The 20631-nt window shown below is 41.6% G+C and overlaps 1 protein-coding gene across 3 annotated transcripts in view; it reads left to right on the top strand.

Moving 5' to 3' along the window:
- Positions 1–3882: 3882 nt before the first annotated feature.
- The window catches only part of pcloa (piccolo presynaptic cytomatrix protein a), a 53409-nt gene continuing 36660 nt past the window's right edge, over positions 3883–20631 (top strand). For all 3 annotated transcript variants that reach the window (XM_037981215.1, XM_017414801.2, XM_037981216.1), the window contains exons 1-4: positions 3883–4346; positions 6764–7802; positions 8890–9936; positions 20424–20627. In XM_037981215.1, coding sequence (XP_037837143.1) covers positions 4138–4346; positions 6764–7802; positions 8890–9936; positions 20424–20627 — 2499 coding nt within the window. In that variant the 5' untranslated portion in view covers positions 3883–4137. The remainder of the gene's footprint in view (positions 4347–6763; positions 7803–8889; positions 9937–20423; positions 20628–20631) is intronic.

Genomic DNA, 20631 nt, shown 5'->3' with positions numbered 1-20631 from the left:
GATAGTCATCCTCAACACATACTCTGAGCGTGACATCTTAATATTACATGAGATCGCTCATAATGGTATATACAAGATATGACCAAAATGGAAGTAATCATTTCTCAACATAAGATGATCTTACATTATCACCTTTTATGCTAAAACTCTGGTATGAACGGTGATGGCATTAAGGAATGCTGGGCCTTTACGTTTCAGTATATTTAAGATTCAACACATTTTGCACCAATAAAAGCCTCAAACTGACTTTAATCTGAGCTTTTTGTCAGTTCAATACATTTCTTTTTTTTATTATTCTTATGTGAGTTTATGTGCAACAGAGACATTTTAATATTTTCTACACAGTTTTGAGAGTAAAGAATACTTATTTCTGCTCACTTATTTTATTTTTGTCACTTGGCGGGTGGCTTTACCCTCAGCTTCGACATCAAGCCTAACACATGCAGTGCAGAGCGGTGAGTGATTGGCCTATCTCTCAGAAGAAAAGAGGATTAGAGCGGCTGCTTATGTCCGCGCATGAGTGCACCTTTGTCCGAGTGTGTGTGTGTGTGCGCAGCAGGTGCAGCCAGGCACATCCACTCGTGCGGATAGTAAGGAGCAAAGCGAGGGAGCTTCTATGTGACTTTAAAAATACTTCCCGTCCCCTGCGTCTTACTGGCCAGAATAAATTGGCTCTGAGGGCAGAATTAGGAGGATGCCAGGATGCTAATAAGGATAAGTGAAGCTCAGCCGCAACATGACAGAAATTAAACTTCACTTGCAAGTACACCTTCACCTGGGAGTCCTCCTCTCATCATCACACAGCGCCTTTGAGGATCCCTAAAACAGGTATGGAACTCTTGTGTATTTGCACTTTCTTCTATGGGATTAGGGAGGTAAAGCTCTCTGGGGAAGATTCCAGTAGCATGTTTTGGACAACTATACATCACAAGGGGCACATAACTCATTTAGTACACTTGTGCTCTCAAATTACCACTTTACAGGGGCTGTTTTATTGTGTTTAAGGTAATCTTTTACTTTAAACTTCATTCCTGAAATGGTCTTTAGTCAAAAAAAGCCTGCCTTTGTTAGCTTCTTGCCTCATAATGAGTATTAAAATTAAATGACCACTGTCCAGTCTGGGATATCTGGTTGCTGGGCTCAGGTTACATCAGCAAGGCTGCACACCACACAGGTCCTTCAGTCTCTGAGAGTCAAGGATATGTGGAAGTGTTTCTTACTATGTTGTATTGTGAAAAAAATATGGCTTTATGAGATTTCCAAATCATTGCATTCTGTTTTTATTTACATTTTACCCAATGTTCCAACTTTTTTGGAAATTGGGTTGAATACAATATATTTTAGGCAAAGTGCAGAATAACAAATGCTTTATTTATTATAATTATTTTTTAACTTCTTGAATTAGAATAAAACAGGCAAGCAAAGCTTTGAAAATCGTTGTTTCTATATTTATAACAATTATGCCTAAATCAAATGAACAGTGTAAGGAAGTTAGGTTAATTATCCATATATTATAAGAGCCCGTGTAACAATTTATTTATTGCCAAATGTTTCCAGCAAAACATGTCTTATTTACTCCTTATAGCAGAAATGTCCCTTAGAGGTCTTAAAATAGAAGTGTACTAATGTTTGTATGACTGTTTGGGTTTGAACATGCCTTGGGAAGTAATTATTTTTAGATCTGTGGTTTTTTTTTATTCCTTTTTGTTTTTGTTTTTACTCTTCTGTTCATTTGTTTGTCTTTCTGAGAGGCGTCTGTTCACTTTGCATGACTGAATACCACACTTTATCCACAGAAATACGAAGGTGTACACATTAACGCACACTGAGACAAATAGAACATATTTAGGTTGCTTCTGTCGTACTGTAGGAGAAAATCAAATGATACCAAGCTTTAACAGTAAGTAGGAAGAACAATCATGCTGCCGTCATTTATCACTGACGACCAAAACTCACCCTCCACCCACTGAGGTAGGAAGGAGGAGACAACTGTAAAAAAAAAAGAGCCTTATCTTTGAACAGGAAGGTCAAAGAGATGAGATTAGGATGGAAAATAGTGATTATAAATGAGCAGAAAACAGATGGAGAAAGAAAGTTAGACTGTATATAAATAGTGAGCAACTTTTCTGTCTAAATAAGGAATCAGTTGCAGAACAACCACACTCAGATCAGAAATAAGGTAACTGAACATTCTGAGTGACCTTATCTCATTTAGGCTTTGACAACAAAAATGGTCAGATTTAAACAAAGACGCACAGAGAACGAGGCAAGACAACAAACGTCCCACTTATAGCTGCTGCCGCCACGTCTAAAATGTGGTTTCAGTGATGATCTGTGGTGTCACTTGCTCTTATTCGCAAGCTTTCCCGTTCAGGTGCTCAGGGCTGCACTCCAGCGAGGACACATCTGCCCGAGAGCTCCACGGACGACGCAGCAAATGAGCACTTGCTGTCACACCACGACACGTCCTCTTGATGTATAGCTGAGGTGACGTGTTTTAATATCCTCATTGCTGGATCTGAGCTAAATATACTGTAAGTGTGATCTGCAGCATGTGGGCTGCAGAAACGGTTTTCTCTTGAATCTACAGATTCAGTTTGGTGCCTGTTTATTTTATTTTTTTATTGTGCTGCCTTTAATTTAAATTCATTTGATCCTACACTTTGCTCTTTCAGATAACAATTATCAAATCTTCACATAAGGGGGAAGAGATAAAGAATTCATTATGACTCATCTGGCTGCAGTGATAGGAATAAGGATTTCCTGCCACACTTTTAACAATAATCAGTCAAATATTCAAATATCTGAGTTGATAAATCAAGTAGGATTAAAGATCTGCAAACTGAAAATGCATAAATTAAATAAATAGGAGATATTCGGACTATGAGTCATCTCTAGACCGTTTTTTAATATTTCATGACAGCAGTGTTCTCTAAAATTAGACTTAAAACATTTTGGAATCACACTGCCCTGATTCTGTTCATTCTTTAGGAATAGTACTCACACAGGAGGTCAAATAGTTCCTTTTGACCCCTCCCCTGGACCCCAAGATTCCTGACCCACACCTTTATTTACAGCTGTCTTTTTGTTCTAACCTATTTTTTTTAACACCGCAAACTGAGGGGGAGGGGACCCATAAACTCTGAAATTTATTAGTTTTTTCTGTATTCTGCTCATTCTGGATGTCTTAGCCTTTAAAACCCTATGTATATTTAGTTGAGATGTGCCTTTAAATGCATATTTTCCTCTGCTGATGTCTTAGGATGGATTGTCAGGGGCGGAGCATGCGCAGTGGGCAGCAGGAGGCTGTGGCGAATCTGCGTTAAGCTAACCAGAGTTGCGTAGAGAAAAGCGGAAGCTCTTTAATTATTTCAGTGTAAAGCGTAAAATATTTGCTGAAACACGTTTTTCCAGAGTGTCGGAGCAACTCAGGAATTATTAACCAAATGTGGTAAAGTGCAGTTTAATAAATAAGCTTTTGGTTTATGTTATTAGCATCAGACGATAGCATAACCAGTGCTGAGCTAACTGTGTTACCTGAAAAAGATAGGAAGTTCTTTAATGATTTAGGTGTAAAGCGTAAATATTTGCTAGAACTTGTTAAAAGTGTCGGAATAACTTAAGAAACATGAACCAAATTTAGAAAAGTGCAATTTCATAAATGTAGCGCTCTGTTTATGTCAATAACATCAGGCTACGATAGTGAGTCCCTGAGTGTTGCATTCAGGATGTTTTAAAAAAAGGTTCTTAATTTGAGATCTGACTTAATCCAGTTTAGTTCGGTTAACAATTGCATTTGTTTGGTAAGAAAAGGGGTATTTTATTTTGTATTACCGTCCCGGAAATGATTTTTTGTGGCTGTAAGCGGTAGTAAAACGAAGACCCCCCTTTAACGGAAAACTGTGGTAACTGTGGTGTACAGCTGCAGAGATGCGAGGCTCAGAAAAACAAGCAGAAACGATGGAAATGGAGAGGCTCGACGGGACGGGGAACTAAACGCAGATAATCTAAGAAAACGGGGGGAAAAAACATCTGAAATGCTTCGGGACGCAAAGACTCGCCGTCTTCAGGGCGCTCTTTAGAGACAATTAGGCGAGAACAGCTCGAACTGAGAACGGGGGACGGGAGGGGTCGGTCATGGGGAACGAGGCGAGCCTGGAAGGAGGCGAGCTCGGGCCGCCGTCTGGGCTCCCGGAGGGGCTGGCACCTGACGGGAAGGGCGGCTTCGTGCGGGTCTCCGACGGGACTCCGGTGAACCTGAGCGAGCTGAGCGCGGAGGACAGGAGGCGGCTGTCCGCGGCAGTGTCAAGGGCGCAGGGCAGGCAGCCCGGAGCTCCAGCACGAAGGCAGGGAATTCATTTCTTCAGATACCTCCAACTAACCTTGCATGGATGGATGGGTGGATGGGATGTGTGTGGTAATGTGTGCAGCATCATTTGGAAGGAACATAAGGAGGCGGAAAAGCCCGTTCACGCCCATTTTCAGTCCTTACAAACCACCATTAATCTCATTCTTAGAGCTCGCTGTGGGTAATTCACCCCGGATGAGCTGCGCGGACGGGAATTTGTCCGTTTTCGCCAAAACAAACAAACAAATAAATCTCCTAAAATGTCAGACTGCAGCTTCCGTGCCTGCTGTTCTCACACAAACGCATCAGATTCGATCAGTGTGAAATCACAGAGGAGCCTTCGATAAAAGACACACCTCCACGAGTCCTATTTGTGAGAAACTGTCGAAATGCCTGCTGGGTAAGAAAATCTGTCCGTGTTTTTTCCTCCATTTCAACGACGTCTTTTAACGCCGATCTAAACAAACCCAGCGACATTATTGTTTGTTTATCACCACTTAGTTGTGGCCAATTACACCTGGCACGTTTTAATTGCGACGAATCGCGATTTTATTGGCTGTGAGAGAGTATCGTGCCGCATTAAAATCCCGTTGAGCTTCTGATTTATTATTTTATCCTCACACCACCAGGACAGATAAAATGTTGTGCCTTTCAGCTAATTGGCTCCAACTGGGGGGGAAGAATTGTTATTTATATCTGAGCTGGGGAAAGGGGGGAGGAGGGGGTGCATCAATATTAATGTGACTATAAATAGAACAGAGGCGTTTATGCCATCTCTGAATCGTGCCTCCTGCTGTGATCTTGGTGTTTTTAGCCCTTCTTCTCCCTGTTGAGGCATCCAGATGAGGCCTGCCGCTGTCCGTGGTGCTGAAACATGCTGCAGAGGCATTACACCGCTCTGTTTGTTAGGCTGCCATCCCCTTCCAGCCATGTATTACTCATGCTCTCTATTTAAAAAAACAAAACAATCATATGCTATATTCATTAAACTTTATTGCCCGAGAATGTAATTTAATCAGGGACATCGAAACACCAGTGATACATCCGTGTGCTGTAGCTGCACTTATCATCATACAATAACAAACAAGGCAGCCAGTCCATTAGCCGCTCGCCGGGCATCCATTTGTGTAGGTTGTGCGCGGAGCTTCTCACTTTAGACCTGACATGTAGCTGAGCGCTTCTCACTCCATCTCGGCGGATCTGCACTCCACGTCACTCATCAGTAGTCATGTTTCTGTCAGCTTTAGCCCAAGGCTGCCAGCTATCCATGTTGTGTTCACTGATGTGATGAGCAGGCCTAAGAGACAGCACTATGGCCTTCTTTCTATTTAAGACGATGTGCATATTCAATGTAAAAGACATTGTGCACGGTTGCGCTAACATTGCAAGATCTGTTAGGGCTCTGGGTATGTGTTGAGGATAACTCTTAACTACTACCACACCAAACCATAGCTTTTTATTTGTACAGTTGTTTGAGTTATACCAGTTTCTGGGTTTGATTAGCTATGGTGGCCATCTTGAAGTGGCTTGGCTCCAAAAGTTAATCAGTGGTAGATGACCATCTGGTGGTTAGTTTTTGAGTTTCATTAAACTCTCTTCAGTGGTTCATGCAATATTTTGCTAACAGACAAACGGGGGTTGACTCCAACAATTAATGCCAGCTTTAAACAAACATCTCACACAACCTGTTAGAGCTTAGCGTGGGCATTAGGGATGACTCTCAGCTACTATCATGCCAAATTTTAGCTCAGTACCTATACATCTGACTGAGTTATAGCCATCTTTGTGTTTTTCTATATTTGATTAGCTGTTGTGGCCATCTTGAATTGGGTTGACTCCAAAAGCCAATCACTTGTCAATGTGCATTCAGTAATTACTTCTGAGAATTTCATTAAACTCCATCCACTGTTCATAACTTTTTAGACATATAATAAAATGTAGGATGACAGCTCAGCTCAAATGAAACTTTGTTGTTGTGGTTTAAAATGTTTTTCTTTTGTATATAGTTTAATTCCTAATGTAAAGGATTGTTTCGTGTTCTCAAGGTGAATGTGAGTGATTCAGCAGAACCAGGAGTGACAAACAAATTACTGTTTCTTGTCAGAATTACACCTTTTTTTTTAAATAAAAAAAAAAAATCCCTCTACATAAATGCATCTGTGTTGGCCACGGGCTAATTTTCAACTGCTACCAGATGTTTAATTTTCCTTTAGAAATCCAGTGCTTAACAGATCAGGTATTTAGAGCAGAAGCAGATTTCAGAACATGTCCAACATTAAAGTGTGATGCACAGTTTCTGTGTTATTTTTATTTTGGAACAGCTGAGAGTTCGTGTGGACTTGGCCAATTTTAATACGGCACCAACTAAAACACATATGGACATAACAAAGATTGTTTTCTGTGTCTCTTTTCCAGGCCGTCAGAATCTGATGCTCAGCAACACTACCAGCAGGCAGGGGCCTCCAGGGGCCCAGCAGGCTTGAGTAAAAGCAGAACCGTTGACGCCTTCAACCAGGGTCCCCCTGGCAAGCCCACACCGGGCCGCAGCCCCTCGTCCCTCAGCCTCTTTGAATCCAGATTCCGGCAGGAGCCCAAAGGGCCTGAGACCAAGTCATCAGGCATGTTTGGCTCCAGCTTCCTCAGTGGGGCCAATCCCCTCAGTGCTATGACTTCTTCAGTCTCGTCCTCCATATCGTCCATGGGCGACGCTGTCAACATCCCCAAGTTTGGGCTGTTTGGGGACGAGGAGGAGGGAGACTCATCGGCAAAAACGGAGTCCAAACCTGGAGGGAAATCACCAGGGAAGGGCCCTCAGCAGGGACCAGGTCAAAAAGCACCACAGCAGGGAGGGCCACAGAAACAAAGTCAGGGCCCTCCTGGGCAGGGACCAAAACCAGGGCAAGGACCTCCTGGTCAAGGATCTAGACAAGGTCAGGGCCCACCAGGTCAAGGGCCCAAATCAGGTCAAGGTCCTCCAGGTCAAGGACCTCCTGGTCAGGGACCCAGGCAGAGCCAGGGGTCTAAATCAGGTCAAGTACCTCCAGGACAAGGACCCCCTAGTCAAGCACCCAAGCAAGGTCAGGCGCCCAAATCAGATCAAGGTCCTCCTAGTCAAAGACCCCCTGGGCAGGCCCCCAGGCAAAGTCAGGGACCAGCAGGGCAACAGGCACCCAAACCAGGCCAGGGTGGACCTCCTCAACAAAAAGGTGGTCCTCCCCAACAAGGACCTGCATCTAAAGGACAACAAGGGCCAGGGCCCCATTCTGCGGAGCCAGCAAAGGTTGCTGGTCCTCCTGGTCAACAGGGAGCTGGAAAACCAGCAGGTGGACTCTGTCCGTTGTGTAAGACCACCCAGCTGAACACTGGATCTAAGGACCCACCAAATTACAACAACTGCACTGAGTGTAAGAACCAGGTCTGCAGCCTGTGTGGGTTCAGCCCCCCGGACTCAGCGGTAAGACAGTAACTGGCTTCTTCTTATTTGTTCTTCCTGTTATTTCCTATAAATACATGTATAAAAATGTTATCAGCATCTATAAATATAAATGTTAGGATTTCATTTACCACATGGTTAAATAAAATACCAGGAAATTGTCAGTTAATCAAACATGTTTTGGAGTGGGCAAATTTTAGTCATAGGACTGCATCGACATCTGCATTACACTGGATAATTAGGATCCTAAAAATAAAAACTGGAAGCACATAAAAATCAAATAAAAACACACCTTCAGCATAAAAAAATAGCTTACAGCTGAATCAAAGACGAGCCTGGTGACAACATATTGCCATTCCCTGAGCCTGGCAGAGGGGGTGCATCTCAGAAGAGCAGCACACATGATATGAGAAACGGAGGGACCATATGGACCTGAGAATGTTGATCAAGGTGACTCATATCATGGCCACAGGAAGATACTGTGCCAGCATGTGAGGCCACTCTGTCACACATGAACTGTAAATGCTGGTGGGTCACGGTTAAACACAGCAGAATAATAATTACTTCTGTCTCCTTTAGTTTTTCCCCCCTTAGAAATCAGTTTATTTGGTTTTAGATAAATATATTACAAAAAATGTTCTCATGTTTACATTTTGGGTTGATAGTGCTGTTAATATACATGTAGGCAATAATTACAATTCCACTGAAAAGTGCACACACTTACATGTTGCTTTTAACTAGATAGTGATCAAACTGTCAACAGTGGGGGGTTTTCAACACCGTGCCTTGCACACAGTGGAAACCACAGAGATGTTCAAACACTTAACAAAGAGCTCCGTGTTGCCAGGCCTTTTAGGGAACAGGTGTGTAGTAGGATGAACACAAATGGTGAAAGCAACCATTTACTGTCAACATTCTCAGTACCTATGCAGTAATTAAACAGGCATTGATATAACCATAGTGGATGTCTTTGCATTAGTCTTTACACAGTTGAAAGAAAAAATGTATTTTATGTATTTTTATGTAATGCTTGCTGGTGTATATACAACCCGAGTTGTGACAATTCCGTTGATATTTGAGCATACAATGCGCTTTGTTTCATTCACAGGGAAAAGAGTGGCTGTGTTTAAACTGTCAGATGCAGCGCGCAATGGGAGGAATGGATCCCCCTGGCATGTCAAAGCCCAAGCAAGGCTCAGCTCCTCTCTCGCCTCAGAGACAGGCGCCTGGCAAGCCTGAAAAGCTGCTGATAAAGCAGCAGAGCACCACCGAGCAAGGGTTAACGCCACCGACAACACCGAGGCAGAAATCCCCGGGTCCTTCATCTCCGGGACCTCTTTCCCCGGGCTCGTCAATAGCAGGATCCCCCAAAATTGATCCCAAGACAGGTCGCCCTATTCAGCAGAGGTCTAGTCCCCAGCAGTCCCCGGCTAAAACCAAACAGGAGTCTAGCTTCTTTGGGGGCTTAGGGGGTATCAGTTTAGGAGGCTTCACAGATGCAGCTAAGCCTCCTGCAGCTGCTGCACAAGCTGCCGAATCCGTCACCGGGAAACTGTTCAGTGGTTTTGGTGGGTTGATGGAGTCATCAAAGCCTCCAGCACAGGCTGCTCCAAAACAAGAGGAATCGGTGGCTGGGAAGTTGTTCGGGGGTTTAGGCGGGCTGACAGAGTCTGCTAAACCTCCTGCTGCTGCATCTCAAATGTTCAGCTTCGGCTCATCACTTCTGAGCTCGGCTACAAATCTTGTCTCCGGCGAAGAGGTCAAGGCGCCAGGGTCTCCACCTGGATCACCAGACTCCGGACCAGGTTCTCCTCCTGATTCTGACCCCGGTTCGCCACCCGACTCTCCATTCTCTGCCCTTGGGTCCCCCCCGGATTCAGACTTTGTTCCTGACACCCCACCTGCTGACTCCAAGAAAGCCCCCAAACCCAGTTCTGTGGAGCAGGAAGAGAAGCTCCCAGCAGCTGAATCGGCTCAACCTCCAGCTCCAGCTCCAGCTCCAGCTCCAGCTCCAGCAGTCAAGAGAACCTGTCCTCTCTGTAACACAGAACTGAACACTGGATCAGCAGACATGCCAAACTACAGCTTATGCACCGAGTGCAAGAAGGAAGTGTGCAATCTCTGTGGATTCAATCCTAATCCTCATTTAGGAGAGGTAAGGATGCCGGTTTCAAAATCCCAACTCCTTCCTTTGATTTAAACAGGCTGCACAGTTCAGAAATTTAGTGATCTTGTTGCACATAAATAGATCACTCACTAGATGTTTCATTAAAACACGTCATTGTAGAGATAGAATCAGGAGATTTTAGCCGTGACGTACATCAGCAGCATCAGCCAAAAACTTTAAATAAGGACACCACATGATTAGCTGTACTAATCACATTAGTTTGCCTCAAATAATCTTTGTAAAGATGTTTGCACGTTTGACCTTTGGCTTAATCGAGGACATCAATTACAATGTTTTTTAAACCTGCTACGAAGATCTTTTTTTAGATGAGAATGAGGCACACTCAGACCACTTTAAACAAGTTGCACTTGATTCTGAAACTGAATACTGTGTGCAGAAGTGAAAGTGTGTGTGGATCTGTGGCTGCCTATGTGTAGTCCACAATTTTTAATGATTGCACTTTTTAAATGGTTAACTGGATACATGTTTGTCTGGGTTTGTGCCTTTTGAGAAGGTGTCCATCCAGAATGGAAACAATTTTGGTTCCTCTTATCATCCGCTGTGTCAGGACTGGTGTCTACGCAGTGTGTTGTTTCAGATAGAAGCACCATATCTTTGGCTTAAACAGAGCAGATAGTAATCTCCAATGTAACATAGCTATAGTTCAAAATCTGATTTTGGTTGAGCAGATTCTCAGCATGCAGCACAACATAGTAAGATACTATATACTCCTCCAACTTACTGTTAAGTAGTTACTGTCTTGTTTTGTCTTGTCTAACATCACATGTACATTTAAAATATTAAGTCTTATTTCTGTAATTTTCAAAAAGAATGTTTGGATTGATGCTATTGGCATGGACCAGACATGTTTCTTAACCAGCTTCACATGTTAACAACTTTCTCAGCTGGTGGTTTATTCCTGTCTTTACTAATCTGTTGGTTGTTTCTGGCTCCCTGAGGAACGCTTTGTAACAGTGAGTAAAACTAATCTGGTAATGAAACTCAGAATTTCCCCAAATCCTGTTCCAAAGTTTTTTTTTCCCTTAAAAGTCTGGTTTTATTTAGAAAAATATTTGAGTCCTGGAAAATGCTCTGTATATTGTTTGTATATGTTTAGGGTTCACCTGTAGGACACATTTACACTACTCACCGTGCAATTTGTGAGCTTTTAAAGTAATAGTTTTGCCCATTTTGGCTCTCTGCTTCTTAGAGAGTTGGACAAGCTAATGGTATTCTCATATTAAAGGAGTAGTTGTGTGGAGCTGTTTGATGTACTTTTATGAGCAGCGTCTTATCTGCAGTAAACAAGGGTCAGCTTGCTCTCATTTATAGTATCAGGGAGTAATTCTGGCAGCCAGTTCATGATAACATTTAGTCGAAACTGGGACCGAAACAAGCAGATTTATTTTGCTATTAAACAAGTCAAACCTAAGAAATTACATAGCTTCTAAAGAAGCCTGCTCTTCTCTGATTGGTCAGCTCCAGTGGCCTGAGCAGTCATGGTGAAACAAACATACCACACCAGATCTGCTGAAAGTCAAATGTTTCATTGGATGCTTAGTTAAGAAAAGACCAAGAGTACAAATCGAGCAATCAACATGTTCTAGCCTAGTGCCAAACTTTTAAATACAACTGAACATTCCAGCAAAAGATTTTTTGCCATTGTTGCTCCAGATACCAGTGTGTTGCTGGATTTAGGGCAAAAATATGTCATTTAAAACACCTGATCGACAGATGACCAGTCGCTGTTTTAGCCTCATACCTTGGATTCAAAAAAAAGCCAAGCATTCTGTGAAAGAATGCATATCTCCCGCCACATTTCACGCCAGACTTTTAAACTAGGATCATTTTATGAGGAGAAATGACAGCATTTCGGTCTACAACCACATCATATTTTAGCTCAGTATCTGTAAATTAGAATAGGTTATAACCATGAGTTAGCTGTGGCGGCCATCTTGAACTGGGTTGAGTTAATGCTTGTTGATGAGCATCCATTCCTGAACAAACGGTTCATGAAATATTTTGCAAACATAACAGACAACACACGCACACACAGGGGCAACATCATTATCGCCCTCTCACTTTCTGCAGCAGGCAATAAATAATGAGACATGACAAGTTGTGAGCTGTAAAAGGTACTTGTAGACTTTTCCAATGTCTCTTTTTCATTTCACAGCTCTCTGTGTTGGCATTCATTTCTTTTTTATCCGAGTTAAAGGTTTTCTAAATTCTTATTTCGTGATTCTTCTGAGTGCTTTTCTAATTGCAAATGTTTGCCAGGATACTAAGTAGATGAAGCACTTAATTGTGGGCAAGCATGGAGAAAAATGTAATTACCAAGCAGAGATGGACGTCCAAGCCACTGATGCTGTAATTGGACATAGATTAGGCTTTTCATTACCCACCTCTTGTTCTGAATCGAGAATCGTCAGTTTTTCGTTGACAAATTTACGACTAGAAAGTGACATAATGCGGGTGAACGTTTTGTTAACCTTTTGTAGTGCTGAATGGGATATAAAAAATGCCAGCAAAAATATGGATTTTGAAAAGGAAAATCAACAATAAAGCAGCGTGGGGAATATTCTGCACACAACACCTTGGCTGAGTCATCTTACCCCCCTCGTGGCGTGTCTCACGTCTGTGTCACTCGCTGTCATCATGTCAGCTGTCGGCAAAGGTTCATGTGCTGACGCATGTGAGGCTGCGTGCGTATTTGCAGGGATAAGAGTCAGGGCGCTTGGCTCGAGTATGCTTTTATTTGCAGAGCAACGGCGTGACTGAGCAGGGTGATGTGAGCACACCTTCTGTAGGTGTGCGACTAGGGGACCTTTCATGTCTGTTTGTGGAGTTGTTTTGCTGAAGTATTGTTGCATATCAGTGTTTGTGTGTGTGTGTGGGCATAATCTCTGCTTCCTAAATGGATTTAAACAGCAAAAGGAAGCTTGCTTTCTCAGTCTGTGGACTTTCTGCTTAATTCCTATTAAGTTGTGAAACTTCAAACATTTTGTTCTGTTTATCTGACAATTTCTCTCAATCTTCTTTTAACATGTCTCCCTTTCCCTCTCCGTACAAGACAAAGAACTAGTGCCTCGATGTTTTGACAGTTGACATCCTTTTAAATACAGTATTTTCTCTGTCAGATCACCCCTCGAACTATCCCACCTCTTTGCCTTTCCCTCTCAGCGCTCTCTTTGATGAAGGAGAAGTCTGTAAAAGTATGTCTGGTGGTGCTCAGCGATGTTCCTGTAGCTCGGGCTCCACGTCAACTTGGCCTTTTCGGTAATGAGAATGCGCTTCTTGGAAGAAGTCTTACATAAGACGGGAGAGGCACTGCTGCGCTAACAAGCACAAATCAGAAAACTGGAGCGGTTCATCTTGTAACGCCAGCACCAGCGGAGTATACAGCTATATTTAATTTTCCTCCCCCCTCAGAGTCACAGCCTTTAAACTGGATATGTATATAAATATAGTGGTGTTTGATGAAGTTACTTTTTGCCAAGTAGAATTTCAAAGTTAGCAGTTATTACTCCCAGACATGATGATGAAAGCTGGAAATCAAAACGTTAACTTAGCTGTATGTTGAAAATATGTTTCTTCATTTATTAAAAATAAGATGTCTTCTATTGATTTTTCCTTCTATAGGCATCCAGGCTTTTTATGTTACTCACCAGTCTGTTACTGTTTTCCCTCAGAATGCATCCAACAGTTGATTTGGCCACTGTTGGATGCAATGTTTCTACTATCTGATGGATTTACTTTATGCTTTCAGCTTCGGGGTGGCCTGTTTTTCTTGGATCGCAAGCTCCTTTCACCGCGGGTTGTCAGGTCTCTAACTCACATACCACTCTTGGAATAACTTAGCCGGTTGAATAATAAATGAATAAGTATTTCTCCTAACTGAGGCTGTTCAAAGAGCATTTGTACTCAGAAGACAGCATATTTGAGTTCCAAATCAGAAAAATCAACTGGAATCACCTCTAAAAGTCAGAAATCCAACTTGGAAAGTTTGACATTCAGAACCAACCCCCCNTTAGTGCAACCAAACATACTCACATTTTCAGGGATGGAAGGCAGACTTCTTGGATCTGGAGCAATGAAATATGGAATCTGCCCAAAAAAAATAAATAAATGGAAAATCCATTCTTGTTAATACTGTATGTCCAACTCTGAAAAAAAAGGTGTCTACTTATTACTGAACCAAATCTCTTTAAATAACAATATTTGATATTTGAAGAACATGCATTGGCTATATTATTGAATGCTGTGATGATGATATCAGTTGTGATTTTTCATGGCAGTGCTCCCAACACTCCCCATGTGGCAGCTGTGAGCTTTAAGGAAAGGGGTGGGGATCAGTACGATTATCCAAAATATATTTTTAGTTGCAGTCTGTGACTTATAGGAATCCGTTGCAATATTGATATTGTGTTCATTGATTATCACAGTACCTATAAATTTTTGATAGATTGTGCAGCGGTTATTAGACTAATGTGTTGCGTATACTACACTGTGTTTAACTATATCTGCTCCTCTGCTTTCCTCACAGCTCAGGAGTCTGAAATGTACAAAAATAGTCTCAGCCACAAAAGCAAGCCACAAAGGGGAGGACACAAGGGACCACAGGGCAGCCCCCTCCCTCCTCTCTGCAGCCTCTTTAGCAGCTCTTTTGTGTTTCCTCTTTCATATTTCCTCCTTTTTTAGGGTTTTTCTGTGGCACTAGGCAACCCACAGAGTCCCCACATGTCTATGTTAGCTTGAAATATGGGATATTTTTAGTCCTTGAGGTGATTTTTTTTTGTAGAATGGTGCTGGTTTTGTGAGGTAAGCTTGGTTAATTTAGCAGTGTAAATGTTGCCAAACTGAATAGCAATATATTCTTTTTCTGCCTGAATAATGCATCTGCTTGGTTCTCAGTTAATTTGCCATGTTTTTCACTCTACGAGTGCTTTACCACAGCTAATTACTGTGATTTAGATTAGCTGTTTTTAGGCTTTGCAAATGGCTTTCTTTGTGCAGCTCCCCCCTCCAGCTCTGCTTCAGGACGCTTTTCAATCATCCCCCTTTCTAATTTACTAATTTTTGCACACTTAAGCCAGAGCCACGTTTTAGCCACTGAGATGTTTGTGCCAACGAGGGTGTGGAGGGGGGAGAAAAAAAAAAGCCAAGGCATCCGGCGTGCCAGCACTGAACCCCTCGTCAGACAGAGAGCGGAGGACAGGCAGGCCGAAACTCACAGACACTTGAAAACGCACACATTCTGGCACCGGCCTCATCTTGTTAGTACAGGCTGTTACATCCTGACTGTTACATCCTGACTCTCTTTCGTCCTTCATCACATACAGGGTTGTTTTTTTGTTTGTTTTTTTTTAAATTCCACCCAGATGATATTCAGTGACTGTAGCAGCACAGCTTGGATCTGCGAGTCGACGTGCTGTTTTGCACATTTAAGGTAGCGCATTTCTGAAAAAAACAAAAAGAAGTTGAACAAATGGGATTTACATATTAAATTGATGAATGATCCCCATGTGAAACTGTGGAAAGCAAGATAGAATTTGCGCAAAGAAGACACAATAAAAAAGGTAACGTTTCAGTGAGGATTGAGGAGGAGGAGAGAGGAGACGAGGAACTGGTGTGACAGAAATGGAAGTCCAGAAGAGGATGGAGGAGGAGGAGGAGGAGGGTGGTGTCACTAAGGATATGGGTATCACCTTCTGCAGCTGTAAGGAGTGGCGACCATGACAACCTGACTGCTGTGATTTGTCTCAGCACCCGTGACTCATACCTGGGAGTCTCTTTAACCGCACCTATTGGCAGAAACATCACTTGAAGCTAGAGCTGCTGCACCATTAAAGAATGTGAGAAGTTATAGTAGGCAGCCCCTTAGACTAATTCTTTAAGAAGATTTAGACGTACGTTTAGCGTTTCTTTCCTTAGACGAAGATCATCTTGTGTTTAGAAAAGATGGAGCTGATTTAGTGAAACCTTGAAAATAATGATGTCACTTCAGAGTAAGGGTTGGGGATAACTCATCTAATAGTACATCAATTTTTAGCTCAGTATCTGTAAAACTGACTAAGCTTCAGCAACTTTTCTGTTTTTGTTTTCTTCTTTCAGTTGCCTATGTCAGCCATCTTGAATCAGATTGACTCCAAATGCTATTTTTCTGCGGTGGGCCATAATAAATGTTAAAGGAAGACCTCTGTTAGACTAAAATGTTAGATATGTTAGCTGGAAACCAGAAACTTTTATTCGCCTTTGTGGTTAAATTGTGTATTTGTCAGCAGTTGGTCTTGGAGTTAAAATGTTCCTCCTTTGTAGGATTTTCAGGCTTTAATTTTTTTTTCTTTTAGGGGAAACATAAGCTAACAGTGTCCTGCTGCTGCTTGTGTAACATTTAGTTTCTTGACTGATTTTTGACCTGGATCAATATATCTGCATGGGGGGAAAAAGAGCTCTGAGTTTAACACGCCGAACTTGATGTGGGAACATCTACAACAGCATTTATTAAGACAATCTTTTTTGGCTTGGAAAGGAGCTGATGCTGTAATGTCCCACTCTCGGTCTGGTCCGTTCTAATTAATTTGGCCACTCATCAGTGCGAAGAAGGGCAGCGACTTACACACTTTAATTATATCAAAAGCTTCAGGACAGAAAGGACATTCGAACCATGATTCAGCAGGACATCTCTCGAGATTGTTATTATTCTGAAATGGCTAACGTGTCTTTTTTTGTTTTTTTTCCTCATTGAGTCTTTTCAGGAGTTGGGCATTGTTTGATGCATTTATTTTATCAATGAAGTGAAAATTACTATATCCATTTTCTGTTATGGAAACAGTGTGTTTAGAAAGCAAAAAAAACGTTTCGCTTCTCATCCGAGGAGCTTTCTCAATTGAGAAAGCTCCTCGGATGAGAAGCGAAACGTCTTCAGCTACAGACTAGAAGTCCAGTTGTTTTTGTTTTTTAACTTTTTTTGAATTTACCATGGCCTGGATGACTGAGAATCGACACCAGCATATGTTTCTCTGTGGCTTCAGCAAAATATTGGACTTTATTGAAACTTTCAGAAAGTGATCACCGGATGTACATCAACAACTGATTAACATTTGGGGTCTCTCGAATCCAAGATGGCCACCACTATTGATTGATGTTAGTTAACACAAAACTTTGTGTAACTCAGTCAGTGTTACAAATATTGAACTAAAGTTTGGTGTGATAGTAGCTGAGAGTCTTTCTCAGTGCATGATTTGAGCACTAACGGATCTCACATGATCTGACAATATTTTATAATTTTCAGGCTTTGACCAAAGTGGCTATAATGTAAGATAACTTAGTTTAAAACTATTGCATGGAATCTGACAGGTGATATGCATTCCTTCAAGGAATACTAGCCCCTTACTAGGAGCAGTATGTCATAATTTTCTGTTTAAAAAGGCATAAAAAATACATAATTTTTAAAAATAATTTTATGACTTCACTAATCTAATCAGACAAGCAGCTGCTTAAAGTTTGTATCCAAATTAAGAGGCCAGGGAGAATATTTCCCCTGTGTTCACTGAGCCGTATCCCCTGTGTTGTTTATGAGAGTGATACAAATCATCTTATCTAACTTTCAGAAAGGGAAAAAAAAAATGTTTCTAAAAGGTTTTCAGATAGAAATGAAATGTTGTTTAATTGCAGAGTAACACAGAGAAATCAGTGGTTAACGTGGAAGTGAGGCTGGACTTTGTTCCCGCACGAGTGTAAATGTCACCAACTACATTCTCAGAATGTGCTGTAACAGTTTAAGGTCGTTCTTTGAAGCCGGCGTGAACTGCAGCTCGTCCTGCCTTCGTGGTTGATTTGCAGAGTTCCAGGGTGATGATGTGAGGCTATCTGGCTGCAGTTGGTGTTAAGCTGTTTTCAATGCCGGTTAAGCTCCTCCATTGATTTACTCTTTGCCTCACAGCATAATGCTGCTTCTCTTTTCCTGCTTTTAGTTTTCTTTTTTGGTTTTCGCCACCTTCGTCTGGTCTTCTACAACCACAATTCTCACAAATTTGAGATGGTGTCTAAAATGTAAAAAAAGACCCCAGAATGCAATGATTTGCAAATCTCATAAACCCACATTTTATTCAGAGTGGAACACAGTAAACATACCAAATGTTTAAAACTAAGGAATTTAAACTTTTTAAGAAAAAATAAGGTCATTCTCAGTTTGATTGCAGAAGGACCATGCAGCCTGTTATCAGCACATAGTTCAAAAGCCTGCCTCTCTGGTATGGCGGTGTGTTAATGCCTATGGAAGGGGCGGCTTGCACATCTAGAAGATGTGTAGATTCCTGTGGGGAGAAATTTTGATATTAATAAAGTGCAAGTCATGTTGAGAGTTTAAAAAATTAATTGACCTGCTTTGTGCCTATAGCCTTGTCTAAATTTGGTTGAGTAACCCCCCCCTAGAATCTCTTGTCTTAATCAAGAAGCTGCTTCGACCTTTACAGCACTTCAGCTCCCAGTAGGAAACATTAACCTAACATAAGTCAGGCCCGTCTCATTCTGCAGTTTTCTGACTTCCTTCTCTTTGTGGCCCCCAGAGGAAGCTCTGATTTAGATGGAAAAGTTTGGACTTTTTGCTCAGACTTTTTCTCTTCGTCTGTTCTCTGATGTATAAGCTTGTGCTGGTTTGAGATGTAGAAAGAAGGAATGAAGTGTTGATTTCGACAGACGAGTTTTTCAAACCTTTTGTATGAGCGAAAGTACGTCACCGACTCCATCACAAATTCATTTCTGTGGGGGTTGGCGTGTGTCAGCTCTTTGGTGTCGGTCTCCATGGTTACGGGAGTGAGTGACATTCTTGTTAATATGTGTATCTTCCATGAGCATGAAGACAGAAAGAGAAACGGAAGCATATATTTCATTATATGACCAAATTAATACAGTTATTACAACTACTGATGCCAGATAGTGAGCAAAAAGCACTTCACATATATATAAGTGAATAGTATATAGAACAAAAAGTGCAGAATTGTGTGAATAGGTGAATAAAAAAGATTTTGTGAGCTTTTTTGTAGAGTCAATAGAAAGCTAAAGGTTAAGCGGGTAAATTTAAAAGGTTATAAAAATAAAAAAGGTTACTGTTGCTTCTGTTCTCCTCTGTCGCATAAAGACTCACGCTGATAGTGTATTTGAAGGGGCAATAAAATCCTGCCTGTTGTGATTTCTTGATAACGTCACTGATGACAGGCTCTGAAGTGGCTCTGAGTCTAAGTGAGTTTTCAGCACTTCCTATCAGCGGCCATCTCTCTCCGTCTCGCACCACCTCTACTTTCTAACTCAGTTCCCTCCAGCAGGGACTGAGTCACATGTACAAATTCACCTCAGCACATCTGTTCGGCGTCCATCATTGTGTTTAACCCATTTTGCTGAATTTTCTTGGCACACTTTGTGAGATTTCCTGTGTCATTATTACTAAAGTAGAGGATTTTTGCTGACTTAAACATGGCAGTTCACGTCTTATTTAATCAGACGGAGCTGCTCCTGTAAGCCCTGTCACTTCCTGTCTCGCCGTATCTTCCTCTCTCCATGTGCTTGAATAAGAGGTGTGGTTGCAGAGGGAGAAGGTTGAAATGTGAAATGTGTTTGAATGAGGGATCCATTAATGTCTCCACATTTGTTTGGGTGTGTTTGCACTATTTTTTTCGCTTACCAATCCCAACATATTGATTGTTTGTCATTTTTCCACTTTAGAAACAAAAGCATGAGACGTCAAACCCTAATAATAGCACCAGCTATTGAATCTTAGCATGCAGGAGGGCGTTCAGTTTACAGTAGATATTCTCTAGAGTTCTGCTTCTATTCAAGCACATAGAAACATAGATTAATGATGAGATAGTTGTGACATGGAGGATTTTAATATAAAACAACCAATATGGTTTTACGGAGCAAATTGTAGCCAGTTATTGTACTTAAAAGCTAAATAGCAATAAACATTTTGTAAATATTAGCTTTTTAGGGTGTTTAGCTTCAAAACCAGTAAGAACTTGGAATTTGGAAGCAGAATGCTTGACATAGATACATAATTATTGTGTTAACACAGTTTAGGTGTGTGTGTGCATATTCCAAAACGTCTACTTGGACAAGATTTGTGTATGTGATATACAATCACAAGAACATAAACAGTCTCTGTTGTGTTTTTGTTTTTGCCACATAAAATGTCTGCACAGCTTCTTCAGAAAAGCTTTGGTAAACCTCTGTCCCATTACCATGCATTATAAATGTACCCATCTCTTGAGTCCCACTAATATAGAAGCTTTTCTTAAAATAGACAAAGATACACCATCACATTCTGACTTGTCAAAGTGAGGCTTTAAATAACAGTCAGGATAAAGAAAATACATTTTAATTATACTGATTTATGTATACTTTGACCAGTATCATTTTAGATTATGGAATTATTTAAAAAGAGTTCTTATCTTGTTTTGTTTTTGTTTTTTTTACAGAAAGAATGGCTTTGCCTGAACTGTCAAACCCAAAAAGCCATGTCAGGCCAGATGGGAGATGTACCCCCTCCATCTATGGCTTCCCCAAAGAAGCAATCGCCTGCTCCTCCGTCTGCCCCTTCCTCCTCCCCTGCCCCTGCTGCTGTAGATAGCAAACCTGTAGTAGAAGCAGTAGATCCATCTCCACCAGCTTCTGAGTCCAAGGTAG

The sequence above is a fragment of the Kryptolebias marmoratus genome, linkage group LG18 (assembly GCF_001649575.2).
Source record: "Kryptolebias marmoratus isolate JLee-2015 linkage group LG18, ASM164957v2, whole genome shotgun sequence".
In the NCBI taxonomy this organism is placed as follows: Eukaryota; Metazoa; Chordata; class Actinopteri; order Cyprinodontiformes; family Rivulidae; genus Kryptolebias; species Kryptolebias marmoratus.
The sequence above is the reverse complement of the archived record's forward strand: the minus strand, read 5'-3'. Positions and strand labels throughout refer to the sequence as shown.